The 25,325-nt window shown below is 36.6% G+C and overlaps 2 protein-coding genes and 1 pseudogene across 3 annotated transcripts; all 3 read left to right on the top strand.

Annotated features, from left to right (window-relative positions):
- Nucleotides 1-335: 335 nt before the first annotated feature.
- On the top strand, nucleotides 336-13,715 carry LOC147500011 (uncharacterized). Of its 2 annotated transcripts, XM_086561733.1 has the most exons (12): nucleotides 336-495; nucleotides 592-657; nucleotides 740-910; nucleotides 1,015-1,146; nucleotides 2,031-2,170; nucleotides 11,299-11,385; nucleotides 11,500-11,625; nucleotides 11,908-12,060; nucleotides 12,172-12,273; nucleotides 12,568-12,738; nucleotides 13,173-13,252; nucleotides 13,380-13,715. In XM_086561733.1, exons 1-12 carry the CDS (start codon nucleotides 483-485, stop codon nucleotides 13,414-13,416), a joined length of 1,278 nt encoding a protein of 425 aa, XP_086417859.1. In that variant the 5' UTR covers nucleotides 336-482; the 3' UTR covers nucleotides 13,417-13,715. The 2 variants fall into 2 exon arrangements, with proteins under 2 accessions (XP_086417859.1, XP_086417860.1); XM_086561734.1 differs by lacking the exon at nucleotides 12,568-12,738.
- A 1,547-nt stretch (nucleotides 13,716-15,262) lies between these two features.
- Nucleotides 15,263-22,881, top strand: LOC147500010 (uncharacterized). Its single transcript, XM_086561732.1, has 13 exons — nucleotides 15,263-15,376; nucleotides 15,454-15,516; nucleotides 15,593-15,766; nucleotides 15,856-15,987; nucleotides 17,015-17,154; nucleotides 17,288-17,374; nucleotides 18,444-18,569; nucleotides 19,081-19,233; nucleotides 19,348-19,416; nucleotides 20,458-20,559; nucleotides 21,681-21,851; nucleotides 21,931-22,010; nucleotides 22,648-22,881. Exons 1-13 carry the CDS (start codon nucleotides 15,343-15,345, stop codon nucleotides 22,700-22,702), a joined length of 1,386 nt encoding a protein of 461 aa, XP_086417858.1. The 5' UTR covers nucleotides 15,263-15,342; the 3' UTR covers nucleotides 22,703-22,881.
- A 250-nt stretch (nucleotides 22,882-23,131) lies between these two features.
- LOC147500009 (PRA1 family protein E pseudogene) lies at nucleotides 23,132-24,007 on the top strand (annotated as a pseudogene).
- The last annotated feature ends 1,318 nt before the right edge of the window (nucleotides 24,008-25,325 follow it).

Below are 25,325 nucleotides of genomic sequence, written 5' to 3'. Positions count from 1 at the left end.
ATCAAACCGTCAAACAGAATCATCAATTATGAAGATTCTGAAAAGTCAAAAATCAAAATTTAAGTTGGAAATTTGTAAACTTGTGTGCGTTTCACGTTGAATAGTTCGAAAACAAGGGCAGCAATGGTTGAGGGGTAAGTGTTTATCGTGCCCGTATATTTACTGCAATAAGTTTTGGTGGAAGTTGTGCACCCAGTGAACGAGGAGGCAATTTCAATTTTCAATGGATTGCTACATGCCTACATTAATACTGGTCTTTTTTAGAGGGTAACTTGGAATATTTCCAAAGCAATGCGTAATCAGTTCCATATCACGCACGCTTACTGATGGCTCTTGTTGTCATTTCACAAAATTTCATATCTTTGGCGCTGTTTTACCAATGAGAATACAAACCGTTTCCTCTTTACAACCTTTATATACTTCCAAGTTTCACCACCAGAAACACACTCAGACAAACGTCCAACTGCAGCAACAACTTCTTCATGGCTTCTTCTGGTTTGTTTTACTTTGCAGACATCCAAACCCTTTATTTGTTTCATATTCAAGTTGTCCTTTGATCATTTCTGATTTCTCTATTTTTTCATTTGTTAGGTACAACTACAAAAGCTCAACTCTTACTTGAAGCTGCTTCCAATGGAAATCTACGTCGTCTCAAGAGTAACAGCTTCACTCTTAACTTTTCTACATTTGTGTTTCTCGACTTATGGTATTATCTTATAACCGATATTTTTTGGAGTAGATTTGGCTGCGGAACTTGATGTTGGAAAGGGAATAGCGGCAACAGTTGCCAGTATTAAGAATTCAAAAGGCGAATCTGCTCTTCATCTTGCTGCTGCAGAGGGAAACACTGATATTTGCAAGTACTTGATCAATGATTTGAAACTTGATGTTGATATCAAAGATAACAAAGGTCCATAATACTTAACCTTGAGTCTATGTGTTTTCGGGTGAAATGGGTACTGAAAAACAACAGTCGTCATGACGGTGTATTGTTGATTTGGTTTATTATTACAGGTGAAACCCCATTACACAGTGCAACTTTAGGAAGACATTTGGGAACTGCTGTTTATCTACTGAAAAAGGGTGCTAATCCTAATACTGCGGATGATTCTGGTTTTACTCCTTTGCATTATGCTGCAGAAATAGGTACAACTCTTTCTCGCTTTTACATTTCAGCTAATCTATAAAAATTTAATTTAATGTCTTTTAGAGTATATTATGCAGAGTTATTCCTCAATTGTGGGCGTAGTGTGCTTTTGCTTTTCATATGGTCTTCATGTCTATAGGGGAGTTGGTTGATGCCAACTCAGTTTATTGGTTGGATAAAAGGGAAACACGCCAGAAAAGGAAGGACAGGAGTAGAACAAATCAATGAAATGAGATGATTAATATGATATCTCGATCTGTAATAGCTTAATACAATGAGTGACCAAGTAAAAATAGTGACCAAGTTACAATTTCAAATAAAAAGAATGAACAATTAACCTTATCAGACTGCAAATTCCCTGATAACCGTTTGTTATGATCTCGAAAGCCCTATTCTGGGTTTTTTTTTCCCAAAATAGCTCTCTCTCTCTCTTTCTCTTTCTATATATATATATATATATATATATGAGTCACTCCCAAAACGTACAAATATACATTTGTTTAACATCTTGAGTTTACAATTGGGGCACTTAAAGCACAACGTATGAAGTTCGATATAGTGATAGTGTTGAAGCATTTATCCTTTTATTAAGATAGCTCGAGCTATTAGACAAGGTCACAAGGCTTGAATTGTGAGTATGAAGAGAAGGCACAGATTTTTAATGTGGGCTGCACCCTGCCATTGTTATTTCAAATAACTTTCAAACTACATCTATCAAAGGTTGATGAAAAAATCAATTTATCTTCTTTTGTGATTACACCCAGAAAATTTAAAAAAACCCACACTTTATTATTGTTATTATTATTATTATTATTATTATTATTATTATTATTTCCATTTTTATTATCATTTCCAGTTTCAGACGCGTTTTATGTAATTGCAGGACACTTGAAGTTACTCCACTTATTGCTTTCAAAAGGTTCTACTGTGAATTCCCTCTCCTGTTTAGGCACCCCCTTGCAAAGGGCTGTACAATATGGGAATCATGAAGCTGTTAAAATTTTGTTGGATCGCAAGGCTGATGTAAGCTTGGTTTAGTTTTTTAAAGGAATTTTTGAATTTTAGTCCTACTATTAATTGCAAAATTAAGGTTTTGTCCACAATTAATTGTTTATTGCACTTTGGTCCCAAATTGACAGAGGTCCGTCTATACTTTCTTAATACCCAAATTACCCTAACACGTGTACTACACGTGAAATTAATCAACGGCTATGTGTTGATCATCTTCATTTTAGATTGACGACTCATGTTCGCCCATGAGTGCTCGAGATGACTGTAGATTAATTGCACGTGTCTAAATCATTCACACACACACTCTCTCTCTCGCTCATCTTCAAAAAATTAGGGTTGATAATCTATGGTTTTAAGTTTGGTGAAGTTTCGATCACAGTGTGATCCTTATCGTGCCATCATTCCATCATCATCTTTTATTAGTTTAGTACATAAAATGATTTAGAGAGTGAGAAGGTGGAGGTGGAGTAGACTTGAAATGAAAGACGGTAGTTTGAAGAAATACTGAAGGAGTTGAAGATCGATTTATTTGAATACGAAAATGAGTTGTTTTGCTTGGTTTGCTAGTATGTTTCATTGTTTCCCTTTCTGCCATGCTTGATTCCTTACTATTGTTTGAATGTTGGTACTTTATTTGTTTTTTGCATGTACTTTCAAATTTGAAATTTAAATATTGGACCAAACCCTAATTTTTAAATCTTAATTGGGGCTTTTTTTATTTTAATGAAATCAATGTTCAGTTGAACTTTTGTTTGTATTTAGTTTGTATTGAATTGTCTTGATCCAACCATGCATGTGTACCCTAACTGTTATGCTCTAAGCTAATTTTTGTTCAATGTTCAAATTTTCAAAACGTAACTGTTTCCCAATATATTGACTTGACTTGGTTGGTTCTATAAAAGCAAAACAAGAGTCTAATGTTTACTCATTAGTCTTTTACACATAACTCACTCACACAATTTACTTCTCTCACACAGATGGGGAAGAGTAATGCTAAGGGTAAGGGTAAGATTAGGAATGCTGGAGAATCTCCAAATCATAGGAGAGGTGAGGATTATCCAAGACATCTAATGTCTGCAATAAGGTTTGGGTATAACAATTGTTCTAAAGATGAGGTTATGGCTTCTAGAGCTTATGTTGATAAGCATGGGGATGATGTTTCTCTTGAAGAACTCCATGCTTATTTGTTTGAATGGAAAGACAAAGTAGAAGCAAAAAGGGTTGCTATAGGACTACCATGTTCATTTCCAGAAGATGATGAAGAGGAAGAGTTGATGAAGCAATGTTGGTTTGACTATATGAGGGAGTGTTGCATTGAACCTGATAGTCCGGAGGTTGATATTCCTAAATGTAAAGGTAAGGGCAAGGCTATGGCAAAAGGAGGATCAAGCCAACCTGTGGAGGTAGTGCAGGCTTTAATGTGTCCTCAGGAGTATGAAGTTTTTCAACTTTCACTTAAGAATAAGAGGAAGAAGTGATTATGTGTCTCATGTGTGGGTTGGATGGAAGTTAGAGCTAATGGCTATGTTTGTTTTATGTTTCAATCAAATGAACTTAAGTTAATATAATGAATCATTATGTTTGTGTTAATGGTTATGTTTGTTTTTGTTTCAATCAATATATATTATATCATGTTTGAATGAAATGAATGTTGATGTTAGTTCACTCGCTCATAACTCTATCACACACAGATATCTGAAATGGGGGGGGGGAAGGGGAAGGGTAAAGCTAAGGTTAAAGTTAGGAAGGGTGAGGACTACCCAGATCACCTTATGTCTGTAGTCAGGTTTGGTTATAACAATTGGCCAAAAGATGAGGTTATGTTTGCTAGAGCATATGTTGATCAACATGGTGATGATGTGTCACATAAAGAAGTTATAACTCATGTCATAGAATATAGGGAACACAAAGAAGAAGTTAGAGCTCAACATGGGGTGCCTGTAGGACTCCCATGTGATTGGTCATGTGATAGTTCAGATGATGATCCAGAGGAGGATTACGAGGATTGTTTCTTCTAGGTTTTAGACTGGTTGAATGAGGTTATAGATGTTGATGAAGAGGATGAACCAAATGTTGGTAAGGATAAAAATGAGGAAATGGGTAAGGGTAAGGATAAAGGTAATGGTAAGTGTAAGGGTGAGGGTCAGAGTGAGGCTAAAGGAGAAGGAAGTTCAACTCAAGCTAGGGTGATTGCGCTAGCTTTAATGTGTTGTCAGGAGTATCAAGTTTTACAAGTTTCACTCAAGAATAAGAGGAAGAAATGATTGTGTAATGTTGTCCTTGTTTGTCTGTGAGTACTTTGTAGTTTGTTTATTATATTGACTTTATGTAATGTAATGAATGTTTTAAGTTGAATCAATTGAATGTTTTATGTTCAATCAAATGATATATTGAGTTAATCAAATGAATGCAATTTGGTTAACATGTTTAATTCATTACTTTGTTATTTTGTATATGTATATATCATTATATGTATTTTGAATGCAATTTGGTTAACATAGTTAATATGTTGTTTTGTTATTTGGGCCAAACTTTTACCTGGAAAAATAAAGTATTCTGACTTTTGAGGTGGCACACAAAGTCAGTTAGTTATAGACGGTGATGAGATGTGTTACTTAGATATGATTAAAGAGTTTATAAAACATGTTGGGATGCACCTGTTTCATGTGTTAAATATATCAGTAGAGGGAATTTGTGTTCATTTAAGTCTGATGGAGAAATATTGTCAATGTGGGATCTAATTAGGGCTGAGGGGGATAAGAAGTACCACTTATTTGTGTCCATGGTTACTGTTGACATCACCAGGCCTCCACATAAAAGCCCAGTGCATTTGAATCCATTAACCAATAAGCCACATAAAATCCCATCTAGAAAGCCCACTTTATTTTATTCCCCTTCCCCACCTACTCTAAACTCAGTAACTATTGTCCATGAACTAAGGAGATCACCTAGGTTTGTTCATATTCCAACAACTTCAAAAGCAGTTACCACTTACACTGAAGTGAGGAAATCCCCTAGATTAAACACTTTTTCTCCAGTACCGCCAAATATCAGTTTTAAGCTGAGAAAATCCCCTAGACTTAACCCTGTCATTCATTTAGATAAATCACTTCCCACCATTATCAAAGTAGTAAAAAAATTTAAATTTTGTACTTCAGCCACAAAGGTTAGGGTTGAGCATGTTAGTGAAGTTGAGGTTGAAGAGCCTATTAGTGAAGTTAGGGTTCAGTTTGATGATGTGGATCTTGTGAGTACTTGGGTTTAAGAGATTTTTTAGAGTGGCATGGCTTTTGAAGATTTGTTTGACAATGAAGTTGAGGAATTTGATGCTGGAATTAGTGATGATGAAGCTGATAGGGTGCTGGAAGTTGGGGATACATTTGGCCTTCATATGGTCATCTATAATGGTTATGTAAGTGCTAAATCATCTGACTCTGAAGATGGAGAATTTATCCTTAATGATGACAGTGACAGTGGTAATGATGTGGATCCTGACTTGGCTGATTCTGAAGATGATGATGGTGATGATGAAGTTAGGTCTTTTGTTAAAATAACTAAGAATGAACCAATATGAAGCTGAAGATAATGAGAGAAATGAGAGCCAAAGGAGTATAGTGGTTGGTAACTATACAAGGAATGTAGACAATTCATGAAGGATTTGGCCATTGATCAAAAGTTTACTTATCACCAGATAAAAAATGACAAACAAAGATCGAGGTTAAGATGTAAGGATTTTGATTGCAGGTGGAGGGTGTTTTGTAGATTGTCAGGTAAGCATACTTTTAGGTTGAGACAATTTGTACCTACTCACACTTGTGAGGCTGATGGGGGGAGTAACAAATATGATCGAGCCAAGACCTCTTGGGTAGTTGATAAGTTAAAAGAATATGTGAGAGCTCATCCAAATTTGTCACCAAAGGACCTCATGGCACAAGTGTTATATGAGTTTGGGGTTGCTATTTCATATTGGACTGCTTGTAGGTCGAGCAAGGTCTAAAATGCTGGAAAAGATTAATAGAAACTATGAAGAGAGTCACACTAAGATATCTGTACTAAAAACAGAAATATTGAAGAGCAATGAAAGATCAATTGCAAAATGGTATAGACATGGGGAAACAGGTGAGTTTGTTGGATTTTTTTATGGCCTATAAGGCATCATTAAATGGATTTGTTAATAGATGTAGACCTATCATTGGTCTGAATGGTGCATTTCTCAAAGGCAAGTATGGAGGTTGTGTGCTGAGTGCAATTGGTCTAGATGTAATGAATGAGCTTTTCCCCATTGCTATCTACATATGCAAAGGTGAAGATAAGTTGGAATAAGTTTTTACTCAATCTGAGAGCACATGTGAACAAGTATGCAGAGAAGCTTTACATTTATCTCAGACAGGCAGAAAGGACTTATAGAAATTGTTCATGTAAACTTTCCTGAGTCTAATCACAAGTATATTTTTATGTGTTTATATGTTTTACATTGCTCTTAAACTGCTAAATTATATGGCAAGTATTAACTTTTGTGTGTTGTACTTTCAATGCTTAGGTTTTGTTTTAGGCATGTGTATAAGAATTTCAAGCAAACTTTTAAGGGTAACTACTTGGAAAGTTTGAGTTGGGGTGTAGCAAAGTCATATAAACTGGTGGAACATGAAATGTTTATGGATCAGTTGGAGGATGATGAACCTGATGCAAATGTGTGGTTGGAAAGAGAAGCCAAGAGTACTTGGGCTAGATCATATTTTGACTTCACAACAAAATGTGATGTTATAGCCAACAACTTTAGTGAGTCATTTAATTAACTCGTGGATTCTAAAGATTAGGGATAAACTCCTCATTAATTTTGTGAACAAGTACAATTTAGCAATGATGGGGTTATTGCATGATAGAAGGTTGCTATTTATGGAGATGGATGATAATGATTTGATTCCAACTATTGTCTTTATCACTAAAAAACGTGAGAGGAAGTCCACTAGGTACAAGACCCATGGTGTGCCACCTACTTTATATTGTGCTATTAATATCAAGAGTGATATATAAGAAGTTTATAATTGACTTGGTTAAGCAAATGCCGTGCATAGTTTGGCAAATGACTGGGGTATCATTTGTTCATGCTATAACAATTATAAAACAATTAAGACCTTCCAAAGAAAGTTGGGCTAGGTTAGTCTCATTTAAGTTTTGTATTTGTCAATTTTAGTTATAATAAGGTTGCATACTAATGACTTGGGGGATATGCAAGTACTGCAGTCCTTATTACATACCATGTCAATGCATTTAGGGCAACTTATGCTGGTTGGATATTTTCCTTTGACAATGAGGATGAATGGGGCAAGGTAGAATGTCTTGCTAAGTTTACTTGTTATTTAGTATATTGTATATAGTTATATATTTACAGGATTTTGACTTATAGATTATGCCTGGTGATGAGGTACTACCTCCAACCATTGAAAGGAAGGTTGGAAGACCTAGAAAACAAAGGATAAGAGGTGATGATGAAGAGAGAGCAACAAGCAAGAGGAAATGCAGAAAATGTAAGGAGCCAGGGCGCAATAGTAGGACATGTCCTCATGGTAAGAATGGGAAAAATGGCAAGAAACAAAAGACAACTAACTGCAATGAAGTTGAAGGTGGCCGGGTAGAGGCTGGAGGTGGAAATGTGGATGTTGAAGGTGAAAATGTGCAACAACAAGAAGAAGAATAACATCAAAATCCTAGTGTTAATGATATACCTAGGGCACCTAGAGGTGGCAGAAGAGGTGGTACAAGGGGTGGTAGGGTGCATAATGTGGACAACATATAACAAAATGATTTTGAAGTTGACAATGTGCAAGAGAATGAAGGTGAAAGGAATGGTGGTGCTAGAGGTGGAACTAGATGTGGCAGGAGAGGTGGTAGGAATGTGCATCAGAATAAAGGAGAAACTGGTAATGTTAATTTGGAGCAACAACAAAATAATTTTGAAGTTGGGAATGTGCAGGAGAATGAAGCTGAAGGTAATGGTGGTGCTAGAGGTGGCAAGAGAGATGGTAGAGGCAATCAGTGGCGGAGCCAGGAATGTAAGTGAGGGTGAGCCACCCAGAAACCAAGCATAAGAAAAAAACAATACACTAATTTTTTTTAACTAAAAATTTAAACCCGATCACAAAACAATGTCTTTCTTTGTCTCAACTATTTTTTTGGCTAGACCGCTAATTCCATTTACTTTGCCAAACTTAGTATTGGAACGCACATCAATGATATAATTCTTAAGCTGATCCGATAATTCCATCTGATCTATCTCTGAAAAATCATCAGGATAAAGTCGAGCAAAATGGATCAACTTTTGCTTATCGAAAGCAGCAAACGACTCACAAGGATCAAAACATGTTATGCAAAGAAGTAATTGTGTGCTTTGCTTTTGGTTCAATAATTGCTTCAATGGCAGCTTAGAGTTCCAGGATATCGATCTCACTTTCGAGCCAGAAGGCAAGAGCGTCAGAGCCCAAGAGTCAGGAAGAAGCAGTTGCAGATCAAGCAAAAAAGGTGGCCGCACAACCCGAGTACGACCTCGTTAAGTTATAAATCCTAAAGATATGACGATCGGAAGCGATCAACATCCAAGGCTTGAAACAGCCGAGGAGACCAGCTTGAAGTTCAATTCCCTCAACAGGAAGTTTCACCTCCCGAACGTTTTGTGTTTTTAGAAATCATCCTATTGTTATCCTATTGAAGAATTCTATTATGAAAATCAATTCTTTTTATAGTACTATTTCTGAAAATGAACGTAAATATGAGATTTCAGAAAGTATCAAACCAAATATTGATCATTCAGATAGTGAGAATTCAGACATCAACACATCCCTTTTGTTTCGTTTCTACCTCAGTAAATACATAATCAAGGTATTTTGATTACTAAATACTAAATACAATTTGCATACCAAATATCATCAAGGTGATAGATAATGAGTTAGTTTGTGGTGAAGTCTGAGATACGCGATTTCTTGATCTTGCTGCCTAGATCTGGGACTAAAGGAGGAAAAATCAGTTCCATTCTACTATAGCAAACATTTGAGGATGCCTTTCTTTTCTTCGTTGGGAGTGATTTCGGTTCCTTGGTGCAGGTGAGCATTGTTTGCTCACTGGAATCATATGATCCAAAGACGTAGGAGTTCGCAATCCATCAACGTCCTCGAGTCAGCACGTACATACCACCTTTTTTTTTTTTTGCTTCCTTATCACTTGTGCCATATCAGTGATGGCATTTTTTTTTTTTGAAGTTGAGGGCACGCCCGGTGGCAGGGGTACCTGGCTCCACCACTGGAGGCAATGGTAGAGGATTAGGCGGGTGGATTAGGAAACTAGGACCATCAACTCCTACCCCTGTTGTCAGTGAGTGTTTGACTCAATCCCAGCCTCAGTACTTATGATCACTTGCATTGTGTTTGTAGACAATGACTGCAGTACTTTTTGGTGTCCTCTTATGTTGGTTATAATACTATGTCTATTAAACTAGGTTATGGTACTTTGTTTGGTTTGTTTTGAGATGATGTAGCTTGGTTATGATACTTTGTAGCTTTTGTAGCATTTTGGTGGTGTTTCATTGCTCTAACTTGCTTTATTTTGGTTTATGTATTGCTTTGACTTGTTGAATGAAGGAAGAGATGCATTTTGGTTATTTACTGATGTGTTAAATGTAAGAAAGTTCATATTTATTCATGTAAAATAGTACTGATTAGGGAAACCCTACTGATTACAATAGGAAACTGATCTAGTCTCACTCACTCACACACATTTGCACAAGTGGTAGGTAAATGACATTTATCGCATACGCGACACTCTTTGCAGAGAGGAAATTGTTCCTTGCTACACAGTTGACAGACTGAAACAATCACCTCTTTGCTGGTGTAAATCTCCTACACAACCCTACAATAGTTCAATGAGCACTTCAGATACTTGTTTTCTAGTTTACCCATTTCATTATACTCTATAGCCACACGAATAAAACCCAACAATGTGCATTTGGGTAGTGAAGACCAATGTAAGGGCATTTTGAAGCATAATGCCCTTTTTCTTTGCAAAACTGGCAAACCTGTAAAACATAACAACACATCAGTGAATAGTCCTAACTGTGTCTTATATAATTAGCCTTTTGTCCTGCGTGTTATATGTATATTTAGCGTTTGGTCATTCAGATCCACTATTAATGGAGAGAAATAAGGTTTCAAAACTTACCTTTGGTGGATAGAAAAATACAACTGAACTGAAGATCCATCCATCTCAATTTTGAGTATTTCGATAGGATGAATGGGTACTTTACTTGTGGGTAGTTGTTTGAAGACAAGATGTATAAGATGGCCTTATGGCCTTATATAGGTGAAGTAAGAACATAAGTACCAACGGCTAGCATGTAGCCTTTTTGGCTGTTTGCCAAATTCACAGTCAACTCAAAGTCCACTAACTGCCACTGTCAATTTGGGACCAAAGTGCAATAAACGATTACTTGTGTACCAAATCTTAATTTCTCTATTAATAGTAGGACAAAACTGCAAAAAACCCATTTTTAAATGGGTATGAACTATGAACGTTTGCAGATAGCAAGTAATGTTTACATAACTAGCACGAATTCCTTAATCGTTTGGAGACAAAGGTGTTTACTACTTATGGCAGTTTAGTAATTTAATGTTTTATCACTTTACATAAAGCAATATCTGATCACTTAGCATCCCGCCTATGGGTCTTAAGGAATTTGTTAAAGAGAAAGCACTTAAATGCATTTTCCCTTAAAATGGAATACTGAATATATTAATTAAAATTCAATATAATAAAGCAAATTAACAATGTGAGAATACACACAAGAGTTGAGGAGGATGATAAGGGTGAATAGTGTTTATAACATTGTTTACTCATTATTGGAGTCCAGTGATCTGCGACTTATTTGGACAGTCTCAACTTTAAGATCAGGTAAGGGAGGAATTTTGCTTTATAGGTAAAAAAAGCACAATGATCTGTTTTATGTTGTAGTTTGAGTAGGGAATAATTGGCTGTGCAGTATGGTTCTTCTATTGATTTTATACTTTGTTATGTATTTCTTCTGTTTCTTTTCCTCCTCTTTCAATATCAGGCGTGTCTTTTCTGAAATGATTTGTTTTATTCTGTGTTTGCAGCCCAATTTATCCTTTAGTAATCTTTACACTTCCCTAGTCACAGCTGTTACTATGAAGTCCTTGCCATGTGTGGAACTTTTGCTTGCGGTAAGAAAGTTATCCACTTCTAGTCCTGTCCTGATACAAAGCCTTGACATAGGTATACATAAAGTTATATGCTTCATAATTATTGGTGCCTAATACGTATACCATTTATATTAGGCTGGTGTCGACCCCAATGACGATGTCTCTAGTTACACACCTCTAGAAATCGCAGCTGCTAGTGGAGAAGTAGAAATGGTCAAATGCTTATTAAAACATGGAGCTGATCCAAATGTGACAAATGAGGTGAGGAATACTCCTCTCTCTCTCTTTCTCTCTCTCATGATGTATTCGTAGTTTACTGGCAACAAAAAACAAGATGAAATGCGGTTCCTACGTAGTAATTAAATTTTGTTTTTGACAACTTTGAGAAGTACAGTGACGTTAGATTCAACTTGCTCACCAGTCACTACTATATAAACGTATAAGAGCATATGAATCAAAGATAGGGCTACCTTTACATGAATTTTAAATAAAAATGTTGGCTGGGTCATATTTATTAATTAACAATGATGTTATTATTTGTAGGAAGGGTATGCACCTATAGAAGTTGCGGCCTTAGTAGGTCATCCTGAAGTTGTCTGCATTCTTTTTGCTGTGACTTCACCAATTACCTCTTATCCAGACTGGAGCATTGGTGGAATAATGAGGAAAGTACATTCTGAAGAAGCAAAAGTGCAGGTATTTGCCTTAATTGAGCATATTCTTTGTCAACGTTTTTGCACTGGAATTGATCATGACATGATTTACAGTGTTTGGGTAATTTTTTTACTAAACATTTTATTCATGTAGTGGGAGCTCGTGGTAGTGGAGAAGGTAGCCGAGGCAAAATCAAAGGGGGAAGATGCTTTCCGGAAAAATGATTATTTTGCAGCAACTTTTTGGTACACAAAGGTATCCTGGCATGTTTTATTTTCAACTACCTGTAATGCCCTGTTGAGGGAATACGAAAACTAAATGAAGTCACTTCTGTTACAGCTAAGCATGCCTAAATTTGTTATTGTCACTCATTAGAGTACTTCTACTTAGATATGCCTGAACTCATTCTCAATGTAGGGCTTGATAACAAGCACGTATTTGGTCCAAAGTATTGTGTTAGAATCTCATTTTAGTCATAAGCTTGTTGTATTCCAAATTCCGCCACTTATTTATCTGAGCTTAGGTTGTGTTTGTCTAATTTAATTTTAGGCTTTATTCAAAGACCCTCTCAATGCAACATTACTATCCAATAGGAGTCTTTGTTATGCCCGTCAGAAAAATGGGAACAGGGCTCTAGAAGATGCCATGGAGTGTGTAATGCTGAAGCCTGACTGGCCAAAAGCGCACTACAGGGCAGGTGTTGCGTGGAGTATACTGGAAGTATGTATATTTGTATCTTATATGATCTATTCTTATTTCTTACTTCTTAGGTTGCATATATGAGACTAAATATATTATAGATTTGCTGATAAAGTTGGCCTGTCAAAACTTTGTTTATAGTGGCTAGGTGGTTTGTGGTTCCTTTCCGTTCAAAGATATGTTCGTATTTATCCTGCCATGCATTGGACATTTATGGAAATTGGTTGTGTTTGGTATCCATGCAATGATTTTGCAGGGATTACCAGGGAATGACACATTTTGTAGTCCATTGTTTCTGAATCTGTCATCAGTTTTTCTGCAAGTATTATATTCTCTCTGTTCCAATTCAAGCTTCAAATGACCATTCTTTACAATTTAATTATTTGGTTCATAAATTTCTTGAATGTGTGCTTGACATGTCTTCTCTCCTCTTTTATATTGTATGAATGATGCAGAAGTTTGATGCAGCAGCCTTAGAGTTTGCTGCCGCTCTGCAACTGGATCCTGGAAACCAGGATCTCCGCAATGCATTTCAGTTAAGAGCTGTATACAATCATTTAGTACAATGTTGCCATGTCAAACATACACTGATACACCAAGAGAATGTCGTTTTGTGTATATAATGTTTTTTTTGCTCTCTTGTTCTCACGTACATTTGACAGGGAAGCTAGAATGAAATCCACCACTGCAACTCGGTGAAGATGATACTGCTCAGGTTGTAAGATGAAGGCTGTTTTGGTCATACTCGCCGAGAAAGTTTTTGAGCGATGCTGGTTCAGTTGGGATCTAGATTGACGACTTTCAGCTGGAATTTCTTTAGTATATGATAGTCTTCTTTTGTTTTTTGGTACTTGGTTTCAGCAACAGCTTTTGCAACTTACTAAAGTCTGCAGTTCATAATCTTGTTTCTGTCATTTACTTAAAGGCTGTAGTTTACAATCGTGTTTACATATTGTAGAACTGATTGTTATCAGCTATCCCAGATGTCTTCCTAAATATTGCTCTGTGTCTGTGTTGAGGCCTTTGGTCTGAAATGATATAAGGTGTTTGCTTAGAAACCAAGATTGTATGAAAATCCAACTGTCGTAAGCTAACTACTGCATATAAAACCTTAATTGACTGTAAAATAGTTAGGCTGTTTTATTGAATCTAATTAAGTTGTATGATTGATAATGGAATTGCCTCAAACTGAAATTTGGAAGTAGGTTTTATACATTGAATTTTAGGATCTCCTCGTAGAATACAATAGAGAATAAATTTGATCAAATCTATCAATGACTTGTCAAATTGATTAGTAATCCTCAATTTGGTTTCCCATTTATTTATACTTAAGTACTAGCTCAAGGCAGCATCAATCTCGCTATTAAATCTGGAACAGTAGAATGAATTTCGCATGACATGGACCCGGTGCAGTGAAAATTCGACTTTAGATACAAAATTATTCATTCAGCATAATTTAAAAACTATTTTCACGTCTAATCTAATATAATGAAGATCGGTACTTAAATACATGGATCTCTCCTAAAGTCCTAAGCCGCATAAACACATCAACTTTTAAAGATTCAGTTATCCCATGGTATTAAGATCTCCCCGCAATGAGATTGATCGTGTCAACAAACTTTTGAATTGCTTTGTTCATTTCCTGACTGCACATACGCATCCAGGAAACACAGCCAATCAACTCGTCAACCATTTCCTCCTTTAGCTTCGAACTAAAATCAGCAATAGCACGACCGCAACCGCACTCATCAGAATCGTATGGAAATGATTCGGATACAGATTTGAGCAATGCCTTGATCATAGACTCTTCCTCCTCCAACCCGGTCTTCACTACATTGAAGGCAGCCACAGCGCCACTGTACAAATCAGCAAACCCGCTACTACTGAGAGATCCTCGGATTCCCATTTGCTTCATAATCTCGTTGAGAACCAGCAATACGTAATACATCAGCTGGCCTGTCTCCCCTCCAAGTTGTGGCACTTCGAAAGCTTGTTGCTGGACAACAGTACGCGTATTAGTGCTGGGGCAAAATACAACCGGCGGGATGTGGTACAGTTTGGAAAGCAGTTCGATCCTAGATTCGCTGAGAGATAATAAAACTTCCTTGGTGCGGATAAAAGCGGCTGAGAGATATTGCAAAGCATACATAGCATCATCACTGCGCAGGAAGTTGACAATATCAATATCAGGTTGTAATTTGCGAACGGACTTATATGCCTCAGTGATTTGCCCCATAGGACTAACAAAAAGTTTCCTAACCAATTCTATAGCATCATCAGTAGCCAGATAAGCAACACTGCCATTATCGTGATAAAGCCGATAATCCGCATCCAACAAGTGTTGCTCCTCCTCACTAAGTTTCACTTCCACTGGCTGACGACCAAACCTCAAAGCTTCAAATTGACCCATCTATGAAACCAAGGGCTAGCATAATATACATGCATGGCTCGCTCGATCGATGTATCGAAAAACATGTTACGTGGGGTCCAATGGGCCTTCTTAAATGGGCTAAGTTTGGGCCGAGCCCAAAATACTAAAACCCATTAAACTCTCCTTAAACCCTGAACGAACTCGAACCTGCTCTACAATAAAAGTAGCTAAAAAAGAAGAAGAAGAAACTAGCAATGGCACAAAAAGATGCTTCTGATGCTCTCGCAGGTAAAATAATAACTTACTACTTTGTATTTGTTTCAATTATTATTATTATTCGTTAATGCTATATTATATTTTGTTAGTGAGACAAAAAGTTGAAAACTTTCTCAACGCTGCACGAGCTGGAAACCTCGACCTCTTCAAAAGTAAGTTTTATTTCCCTTGCATATTTTTATCTGTTTATTTATTTAAAACGTAGCTTATATTGTTGTTGGTGTGTAGAACTTGCTGTACAGCTAGATGAAGAAGGAAAGGGATTAAAGAAGACTGTGGAAGATATTAAGGATGCTAACAAACGTGGGGCACTTCACTTTGCTGCTAGAGAAGGCAGGACTGATGTATGCAAGTACATCATAGAGGAATTGAAGCTCGAGGTCGACACAAAAGACGAAGATGGTATTGTTTATTTTCTCATTTTATTTACAAATGATTGCTTGTTTATGTTTACTGATATGAATTGTTATGTTGGGTTTTTTTTTTGACAGGTGAGACTCCTTTACTTCACGCAGCTCGACAAGGACACATTGACACTGCTAAGTATCTTATTGAGTGTGGTGCCAGTCCTGATGCTTCTAGTGAACTGGGAGCCACTGCTTTGCATCATGTTGCTGGAACAGGTATTTTCTTGTATGTCGATACGTGTGGTTTTATTTTTTTGAATAAATGCTTGAGTTTGTATATACTGTGTTTAGGGGTTGTTAACTTGTTATGCTATGCAAATTGATTGTATATTGCTATAGAGATGCAATATATCTCATGATAAATAAAGATGTATCTGGACTATAATATGTTTATGTGTTCTATTGCAATATAGAGAAGAATGAAAATTTGCTTGATCATGGCAATATCCAGATTTAAATTGCAATAAAACCTCAAAATGTTCATGAATGATGGTATTATTTCTAGTAAAGATGGTGGGATTGATTGTCAGGATATATGTGCAAATACAAAGTAGCTAGAAGAAAGTTTCTTGTTTTCCAGGAAGGAGAAGGAGATAGTTTTATTTATTTGTTTATATTGGTAAGAGATTGTGTACTTTTTGATTGTGATCTTGACGACGTTCTCCATAGTGTTGCAACAGGGACATTTTTTTGTTTCTCTCACATACTATAGATCTGATTTACTGAGTTTAGTGTCCATATGACATATTGACTTACATTTGACCTCTTACTGTAAGAAGGCTATCTTGCACTCGAAATGAACTAGCAAGTTGGTAGTGTATTACTTACCCTCTGTTCAAGTTTAAAAAAAGTGGCGTATGGGCCCTCTTATGATGTTTATGAAAGTGTTCCATTCTAGATGACTCTACTATATTTTGTTGGCCTAGTCATTTATGTTTTTGTTCCATGTTAACATGATTTTTCAGTGACTTAACACTCTAACAACAGTAACCTAACCAAGAAAAACGGTAATCTAAGATTCATGGTTACGAGAACTATGCCCTTCTCTATGTTGTGCATTACATCGTTAATATTACTGGAACAGGTATTTACTAAATTTTGTTTAATACGCGTTGTTTTTTTTCTCTCTCTCTCTCTCTCTAAAATATTGCTAAGAGATGCGTATTATTTTTGATTGTCGTGTTGACTTCATTCTCCGTATACGAAAAATGCTCACTATTCTGAAAAATGCAAATTCCTTCAGGGAACATCGAGTTGCTTCAGTATATACTTGGTAAAGGGGCTGATGTGGAGTCACAAAGTGATGCGGGTACTCCGCTGATTTGGGCTGCTGGTCATGGCAAACAAGAGGCTGTGAAGATTTTATTAAAATACCATGCTGATGTGAGCTAATATTCAAGGGTGGACCATGGCCCATTCTTAGACTTAATGTTATTAAATTGCATAAAGATGTTATATAAAGCATGAAATATTATGCGTGTTCGTCTTGTCCTGATTCTCATTGTTGCTTGTGCAGCCTAATGCTGAAACTGATGATGGTATTACTCCACTGCTATCAGCTGTAGCGGCTGGTTCATTTCCTTGCTTGGAGCTGTTAATTCAGGTGAGAATGATATGTTCATTTTTTTTAGACATCACAACACTTTGAAACAAAAAAAAATAGTAGTTTGCATATGTCTATCCCCATCAAACTATTTTTCAAATTCCAAGCAAGTGCGTGCCCCATGTAATTTGATTGTGAAGTTGCGTTGAATTAGTTATTACTAGGTGTACTTTATAATTTGGTTCTGAAGTTGCATTGACCTAGATTATGTACATGATTTACCCATTCAACGGTTTCTTCAAACTTTGGAGGAGTATTCTTATTATGTACTCAAATCATTCAGTATTCCAGTTTATAAAACTACAAGGCTTGTATACTTATAAGATATGGGACATGTATCTGTCGATAATTTCATACTGTTTCTGTAAAACGGTTACTTCAGTGTTACTTGCCTATTCCATGAATGAGTCTCCAAGTTGTTGTTTCATGTTATGACACTCGTAATTCAAGAAAATTTGGAATAGTCATTTATGAATCTATATTGTTTGTATTTCTATTAATCACTGGAATATTTTGTTGAAAAATGAGTTATATCTGTAATAAATTGTTATATATTGACATTGCCAATTTAATGTCTGAGGCAGGTTGTCCCAAGGGCGAGATATAGTATTGCATGCCCTAGTGCATTCCAGTTTTGTCACGCGTCCTTTTAAGCACTGACGGAAGATTGTCACACAATATTCCCACCTCTTTCTTGTGTAATTTTATATTTATTAAAGTAGGTTCCTTGTGTTTAGAAGTGGGTATGTTTGAATTGAAGTCCAAGTTATATAGATTGATTCTCCTTGATGTTTGATGAGATGAAAATAAGCTTGTCCCTGGTTTCTGCGGCAAATTATATTTACTGTTTAACTGTTCACCTTTAACATAATGCTGTTGAGTCAAATGTTTTCAGAAACAAATGATAGTCTTACACTGGCTATTTTGTCATAAAGCACAGTTCTAGTTCAATGAGTCCAGAACATTCTTCCTTTTCTTGTTTTGTCTTATATTTGCTCTGTTGTGGCGGTTGTGCGTTATTCTGTACTTCATTGTTTTACTGACGTAAGCATTGGTTTTTTCTGTTTAGGCAGGGTCTAATCCAAACATTAGTGCTGGAGGAGCAACTCCACTGCACGTTGCTGCTGACATTGGGAGCCCTGACATCATCAACTGCTTGCTCAAGGCTGGAGCTGATCCCAATGTCACTGATGAGGTGAGGGTGATCTTTGCCTCTTTTTGTGATAATACTATTTCTCCACGTGATTTTTGGTTTTTCATGGCCCATGAATCCTGGGTCCTGGAGAGTATCCAACCAATTGAGCTTAACTTTCCTTGAATCTTGTTTGTTTAGATTCTCTCACATTTATTCATAATGTTCCAATTTCAACATCTTGAAACCTTCATTCTGGAACAAAAATTCAAAATTAAGAGTAACTTTCTGAGTTTATGGCCAATTTGATTATGATTTTTCTATATTTTTTTCTTTGAGAAGGATGGATTGGGGGTGGGGAGAGATGGTTGTGGTGATGCTTTCAAGTGGGAGCCTTCAACAGATTACGTTTTCTTGAATGTGGTGCTTATGCATCTAGTTCTAAAATCTTTGAAGACTCCAAACATATCCTTTCTCATCTCTTCCAATCTATAGATTTTAATTTATTTGATATTCTGGATCATGAAATTGGTGTTTCTAGTCTGCTTTACTTAAATGTGTTTCGTCATCACAGGATGGCCTGAAGCCTATTCAAGTTGCTGCTCAAAGAAGCAACCGCTCAGCTGTTGAAGTTCTTTTACCAGTGACATCTCCTGTTCAAGTTATTTCCAACTGGAGTATTGATGGAATCATCGAGCATATGCAATCTGATGGCCACAAAGATCAGGTTTTAGATCTGCTCATTGTTTGTGCAAAACTCAATTTTTTTTTGTAGTTACTTCGTTACAGGCTTATATATTTGTTAGTTTTTTTTATTAATTTTGTGGAATTGATTGTGCAGGAAAGACCCAATGTGAAAGAAGCTGATGTGCAAGAGATTGCCAGAGCGCAAAAGCAAGAAATGCCTGAGGTACTGCAACTATATTTCTTTCCCTGCATTTTATTTTTCTTGTTTACACTGTTAGTCCTGCCTTGCAGTTATATATTGACTGATTTGACTCGCACGGTTGCTCAATTGTGTAGACATTGATCATGGATGGTGGTTTACTTAAGTTATTTGAACTTTTAATAATTATGTGTGAAATTTGAAATACTGCCACATCCTCCTTTCCGAGTTGCATAACTTTTCTTGAGGCTAGAAGGTGAAATGAACTGTAGGTCAGAACCTCATAGGTGTTGGAGCTGCAGTTTAACAACATTTAAATAGGTTAAGGTGGTGGTATTCTTAGTATTAGTGTTTTTTGAAGTACAGTTAGGCCCGAAGGTTAATAGAATAGGGAGTCATTATAGACTATTGGAACCTAACCCGAAGGCTATATTGTCAGGGTAATTGCGACCTAAGCAGTACATCATCAGAGCTACTATCCACTCTCTATGATGACATGCTTTCTTTGTGGTCCAATTAAGAAGCCATGTCACCGCCACAAAACAAGGTCCCTGGCCCCACAAGTTGTCGAACAGAGAGCCATCGTTGGCACTAAGGAAACCAGGCTCGGATATTAATTGTACATGGAGTATGGAAACTTCTTAAGAGTTACATGAGTACCACTTCTAGGGTCTGCTAGGAAGTTTTGAACCCACAATCTCCCACATGTTGGAGAGATGCACAACCGTTGAGCCATATGCTTCGACCCGCGTTGAATGCTGGGCCGTTCATTGAGGTTAAAAGTACATTGATTCTATATGAAGTCTTGCCATGAGCAGATTGTATGAATGGATACTTTGTAATCGTAATCTAGTAATTTAGTTATCGTTCGTTACCTTAATTGAATTGCAATTAAACTGCTCACCTCTGCACAAAAAGGAAGGGCTTGAGTTGTATGTTAATAAAGGCGGCGCCAAGGAGGTCCAAGACGGCAATGGTATATAGTTTATGTTTCATTCTGGATATCTGGACCTCAACTTTTTTTTGGTGATTATTACTCTCTTAAATATTCTATACTCTTCACAGGTTACACAGGAGGCAAAGGAGAAATCTCTGGAAGCTAAAGCAAGAGGAGAAGATGCATTCAGAAGGAAGGATTATCGTATGGCAGTGGATGCATATACACAGGTAACTTTGTTAGGAGGTTTTAGTCTCACCCGTCTTAATTAGATGTTACTGGATGGTGTTTTCTACATCATAAAAGAGGTTTTTAGTTTTCATTTTCATCTGAGGTATAAATTTGATTTTTGTAAAATTATACTGATGAAACTAAATTTAAAAGCGTCTTCAGAAACCTAAGTATCTGCATATGTAGTTATATTGGATACCCCAAAAGAAGATGTACATCAACTGTATATTGGTTAATTTGGACTAAGCAACAAACTAGTTCTGAACAATTCCATCGAACACTCACAAGCTGTTTTAAAGTCATGAAACCCTGGGATGCAGGCTAAGAAACAGAATCCATATTACTACTTCATGACTTGTGCAAATGTATTGCATAGAAGTTTATATATCTAGTGATGATTTTGTCAACAGCAATAGTGTGATTGGAATGAATGGCTTCAAGAGTAGATCAGGTTATGGGCTATAGATTCACTTTCAGAGTATTCCAAATATCTGGGATCTGATTACGTAGAAAAAAACTGCCATAGTTATCTCATGCCCTATGCACTGATGCAGTAAGACAAATTGACCCAATAATATTGGTGCTTTCTTCCCTGATTTCTCATTCTGGAGTACATTGTTTTTTCGTGCATTATGGTAGGAGAAGCTTCTCTTAATTTTCAAAATTGCATTTTGACTTGCAACAGACTTTAAGTCAACTACACTTGATTTGAGTATTCTTTGCTTTCTTTGAGGACAAGGTCGGCAATTTTTGTTACATTTGAAAAAAAAAATAGTGCCAATTGTAGGAGAGTGCTAATTGTCCTATGGTATAACTCTTAATTACTTTCTTCACCATTTGAAATTCATTTTTTGAAGCCTGCATAATTCATTGTCAAGGGAAGATAATCCAAATTGTAGACCAAGTGAATGCTGTTTTGAGTTTCTTCTTGTTATTGATGTTTGCCACGAATGTTTATTTATGTTACATATAATTGAGTTCGGTTAGCAAATATATATGCAGTTAAAGACGCTTTTATTTGCCCTTCTCTCTTAATAACTTTCTACCTAAATGCATATGGTTTAATTACAATTAATATAAGCTACAGTTGTTATTGGAAGATGACAGTCATCACATGCAGGCCTTCGATTTAGATCCCAGCAATGCAGCTTTACTCTCTAATAGGAGTCTTTGTTGGGTCCGGTTAGGACAAGCTGACCATGCTTTAGCTGACGCCAAGGCCTGCAGAGCGCTGAAGCCAGAATGGGCAAAAGGTTGCTACAGAGAAGGTGCAGCTTTACGGTTGCTGCAGGTAAGAATTTTCTTTCTTCTTTGGCATTATCATGCAATAGACCACTTGGATTATAATATGCGATTTCTTTTAATTGCAGCGGTTTGAAGAAGCAGCAAATGCTTTCTACGAGGGTGTACAGCTAGATCCTGAAAACAAGGAACTCGTAATTGCTTTCAGGTCTTTGCTCAAAAACAACTCTTTCGTTTCCACATATTTTCACTTCATAGTGCTTGAATATAAATTTATCAAAACTTGGCCAGGAAGATATTTAACATATAATAGCTGATATTGAACTTTATGGAACAATCTGTTTATTTTCCTCCCATGTTATATGTGGAAAATCTTGCTGCCAACTTAATGTCAGTAGTGGTGGAATTGGCGCGTGCTTTTGACCACATCTTACCTTAACCTGATCCAAAGCTGTCCCGTTTTCAGCCATAATGTGTGATTCTTCTTCCAGTCTTGGGCCAGCAATGTTTTAAAAACTGTTATACTTAATCTGCTATTCATAGATAGGTCGTTTGTGGATTACCTGGATGATTTGAAACCGTTTCATATGTATAGCAATTTGGATAATGTTATTTGCATTATGCTTAATAGGTTAAAATATCCAAGTACAATATTTACGAAGTCTTTTCTCACCAATGCACCGATAGAACTAAATGAATAATGTATGACAGCATTGCATGACTTATTTGGGTTTCTCATTTCAAAAATTGTAGAATACATGGTTATAAGTGATATATCAAACTAATGATTACACAACTTTTCTCCGTGCTTTGTTTTTGACATTGATATCATTTCTCTTTTACAGGGAAGCTGTTGAAGCTGGGAGGAAATTTCATGGAACAGATCAACCAAAAGCATAAGATCAGACTAATGACATTACTTTGCTTTACAGAGTTGAGAATTTTCTTGTGTTCATTATAGAGAAACTAGTTACTTATGACTCCTATCAGGAAATATCCATGTAAAATGTAATCATATATACTACACAGTAAGTTTTGGTCTAGGTAAACGTATGGGTTGAAGTGTTTCTTTTCGCAAATTTGATCAAGTTCAAGAGTCATGTACCATCAGTATTTTAGTTAGTTATTAGTCATACAACTACAACTGAATTTGTTCCATATAAGCAGGTGTCGACTAGCAAAGTCGGTAAAACCTTTGGGTGATGATACTAGAAGTCTGGGGCTCGAACCAGCCAGTATTTAAAAAAAAAATTGTTCCATATTATGGTGGGACGTGATGCATCTTGACCAACATGGCAGATCCAAGCCCAAGCCCAAGACGAACTTTCCCGTAAAAACGAGAAAAAAAAGAGGCCTTTCCACTTTCCAGCTCTTAAAACCCGCCATTAAAAACCAGGAAAATTTTGTTTTTTGTTTATTTCTCTCTCCTAGGTTTTCTTCTTCTCTCCATCAAATGTCAAACAAAAGTTACGCCACGTACACACCACCACCCCCAACATCATCATCATCATCAACCTCAAACTACGAATTCCTCACACGTGCAAAAGAACGTGGTCAAACAATCCTCACAACACGTAAACCATGGCGCGAACTAACAGATCCCACCTCATTCTCCCGCCCCTATACTTTTAACGAAGCATTAGTTCGTCTCAAACGTAATCTCAATTACTTTCGTGTCAATTACACTCTCATAGTATTACTTATCCTATTTCTAAGTTTATTATGGCATCCTGTTTCCATGATTGTTTTTCTAGTCGTGTTTATAGGATGGTTCTTTTTATATTTCTTTAGAGATGAACCTATTGTTGTTTTTAATAAGGTTGTTGATGATAGGGTTGTTTTATTCATTTTGAGTCTTGTTACTATTGTGGCTTTGCTTTTTACTCATGTTTGGGTTAATGTGTTGGTTTCGGTTGTGGTTGGATGTTTCCTTGTTGGTTTGCATGGGTGTTTTAGAGGTGTGGATGATTTGTTTCTTGATGAGAATGAAGTTGCTGAAGGTGGGTTGCTTTCTGTTGTTAGCGGTTCCATGGGGTCGTCCATGGGTGGTTATAGTCGTGTTTGAAGTTTGACGGTGAATGTTTGTTATGAGTTGTCCATATTTGTTAATCTGGTTTTTCTTAGCTGCAGAGGATGAATTGGTAGTTCAAGAGGAACTAGAGGTTAATGATGAATGTAGTTCAGTTGTCGTTCTTTACTGGTTTCGTGGTTATGCGGTTTTGGATTTTCGGCTATCATTCTGCATTGTGGGGTTCCTTCAGCTGTGGATGAATTGGTCGTTCAAGGGGAACAAGAGGTTATACCTGTGTTTGAGTTGGATTATGAATGTAGTTGTCGTTTCTTTTATTGGTTTCTACTTTCTTGGAGTTGGGGGATTTTTGGATGAACTGTTGTTCTGCATCGTGTGCTTCTTTTAGCTGTGGATGAATTGTTTTTAATTTGGATAGTTGGAACTCAGGATTTGATGATCATTCCTCTATAGATGGACAAGGTATCTGTTTGAGTTTTCTTTTGATTTTGATGTAATTTGTTTGTAAATTCATGTACTGCATGTTGCATTATTTAAGGAATTCAACATTGTAATGGCTATGCAACATGATATACCAATATAATTTCCAGAGGGTGACTTTTTATTCGAGGGAAACTTCTTCTGTTACTTTTGTTTGTCATTTGCTCATTTTCTTGTATGTTAAGCCTCTGTTTTATAGATAATTGAATATGTTGCACACCCATCTTGAATCTGGCTTTCCATGCTTGAATAACAGAAAAATTCACTACCCTTTGACAGTGTTGCATTCCTCCATTTAGTTGACAGATGAGGAAGTAAATTGACATCATGGTTAATCTTATATAGGACAGACATGTAAGGACTAGACATTGAAGAAGCAAAAACATTTTGTAGTTAACTTGTGATTTGTTCCTCTTGAGGGAATTTGATTTTTTGTCTTTCTTCTGGAACTTGTAGTCGTCATTATTGTTGTAGTTGAGCTTCAGAGTGCAACCTATAAGCATAAGAATTTGAGAGATTCAACCAGTTGGATAGAATATCTTCGAGCCCAGCTGACCCTAGACGTGTATCTTGTTTACTTTATACCCACCCATTGGCGTCCTTGGCTCCTATATATATTACTGCAGGAAGCACCCTCCTAAATCCTAATTCCAGGTCACAGATGAGGGTTTGTAGCCTGTAACAAGGTCACCATCTCCAGCCCCCCTCCTGAAATAGACCTAAATTGTCTGAACCACTCTTGAAATTCTTCAGTCCTTCAAGTTTGTTTTCATACTGTTTGTGCTTGGTCTTCAAGCTTTCCTCTGAAGATGGGAATGTCAATCTTGATAAGATGATTCTTCGCCCACAGAAAGAGCAGCTTATGCTAGTAGATACAGTCTTAAAATTTACAGCCGTGTAGTTGAGATGCAGCCAGTCCCCATGAATTTCTTCAGCGAGTGCAAATACTGCAATGGGTGTTTATCTTCCATCCTTAACCATGCATTTCTTCAGTCAGTAAACACTTGACTTCTG

The sequence above is a fragment of the Coptis chinensis genome, chromosome 5 (assembly GCF_015680905.1).
Source record: "Coptis chinensis isolate HL-2020 chromosome 5, ASM1568090v1, whole genome shotgun sequence".
NCBI lineage: Eukaryota > Viridiplantae > Streptophyta > Magnoliopsida > Ranunculales > Ranunculaceae > Coptis > Coptis chinensis.
The sequence above is the reverse complement of the archived record's forward strand: the minus strand, read 5'-3'. Positions and strand labels throughout refer to the sequence as shown.

Coding starts and splice junctions, on each gene's coding strand:
- LOC147500010 (XM_086561732.1), top strand. CDS start 15,343: ATGGCACAAAAAGATGCTTCTGATGCTCTCGCAG. Junction 21,852..21,930: donor CAGCTTTACGGTTGCTGCAG/GTAAGAATTTTC, acceptor TTTTAATTGCAG/CGGTTTGAAGAAGCAGCAAA. Junction 22,011..22,647: donor GAACTCGTAATTGCTTTCAG/GTCTTTGCTCAA, acceptor TCTCTTTTACAG/GGAAGCTGTTGAAGCTGGGA.
- LOC147500011 (XM_086561733.1), top strand. Junction 11,386..11,499: donor GTGTGGAACTTTTGCTTGCG/GTAAGAAAGTTA, acceptor CATTTATATTAG/GCTGGTGTCGACCCCAATGA. Junction 12,061..12,171: donor CTGAAGAAGCAAAAGTGCAG/GTATTTGCCTTA, acceptor TTATTCATGTAG/TGGGAGCTCGTGGTAGTGGA.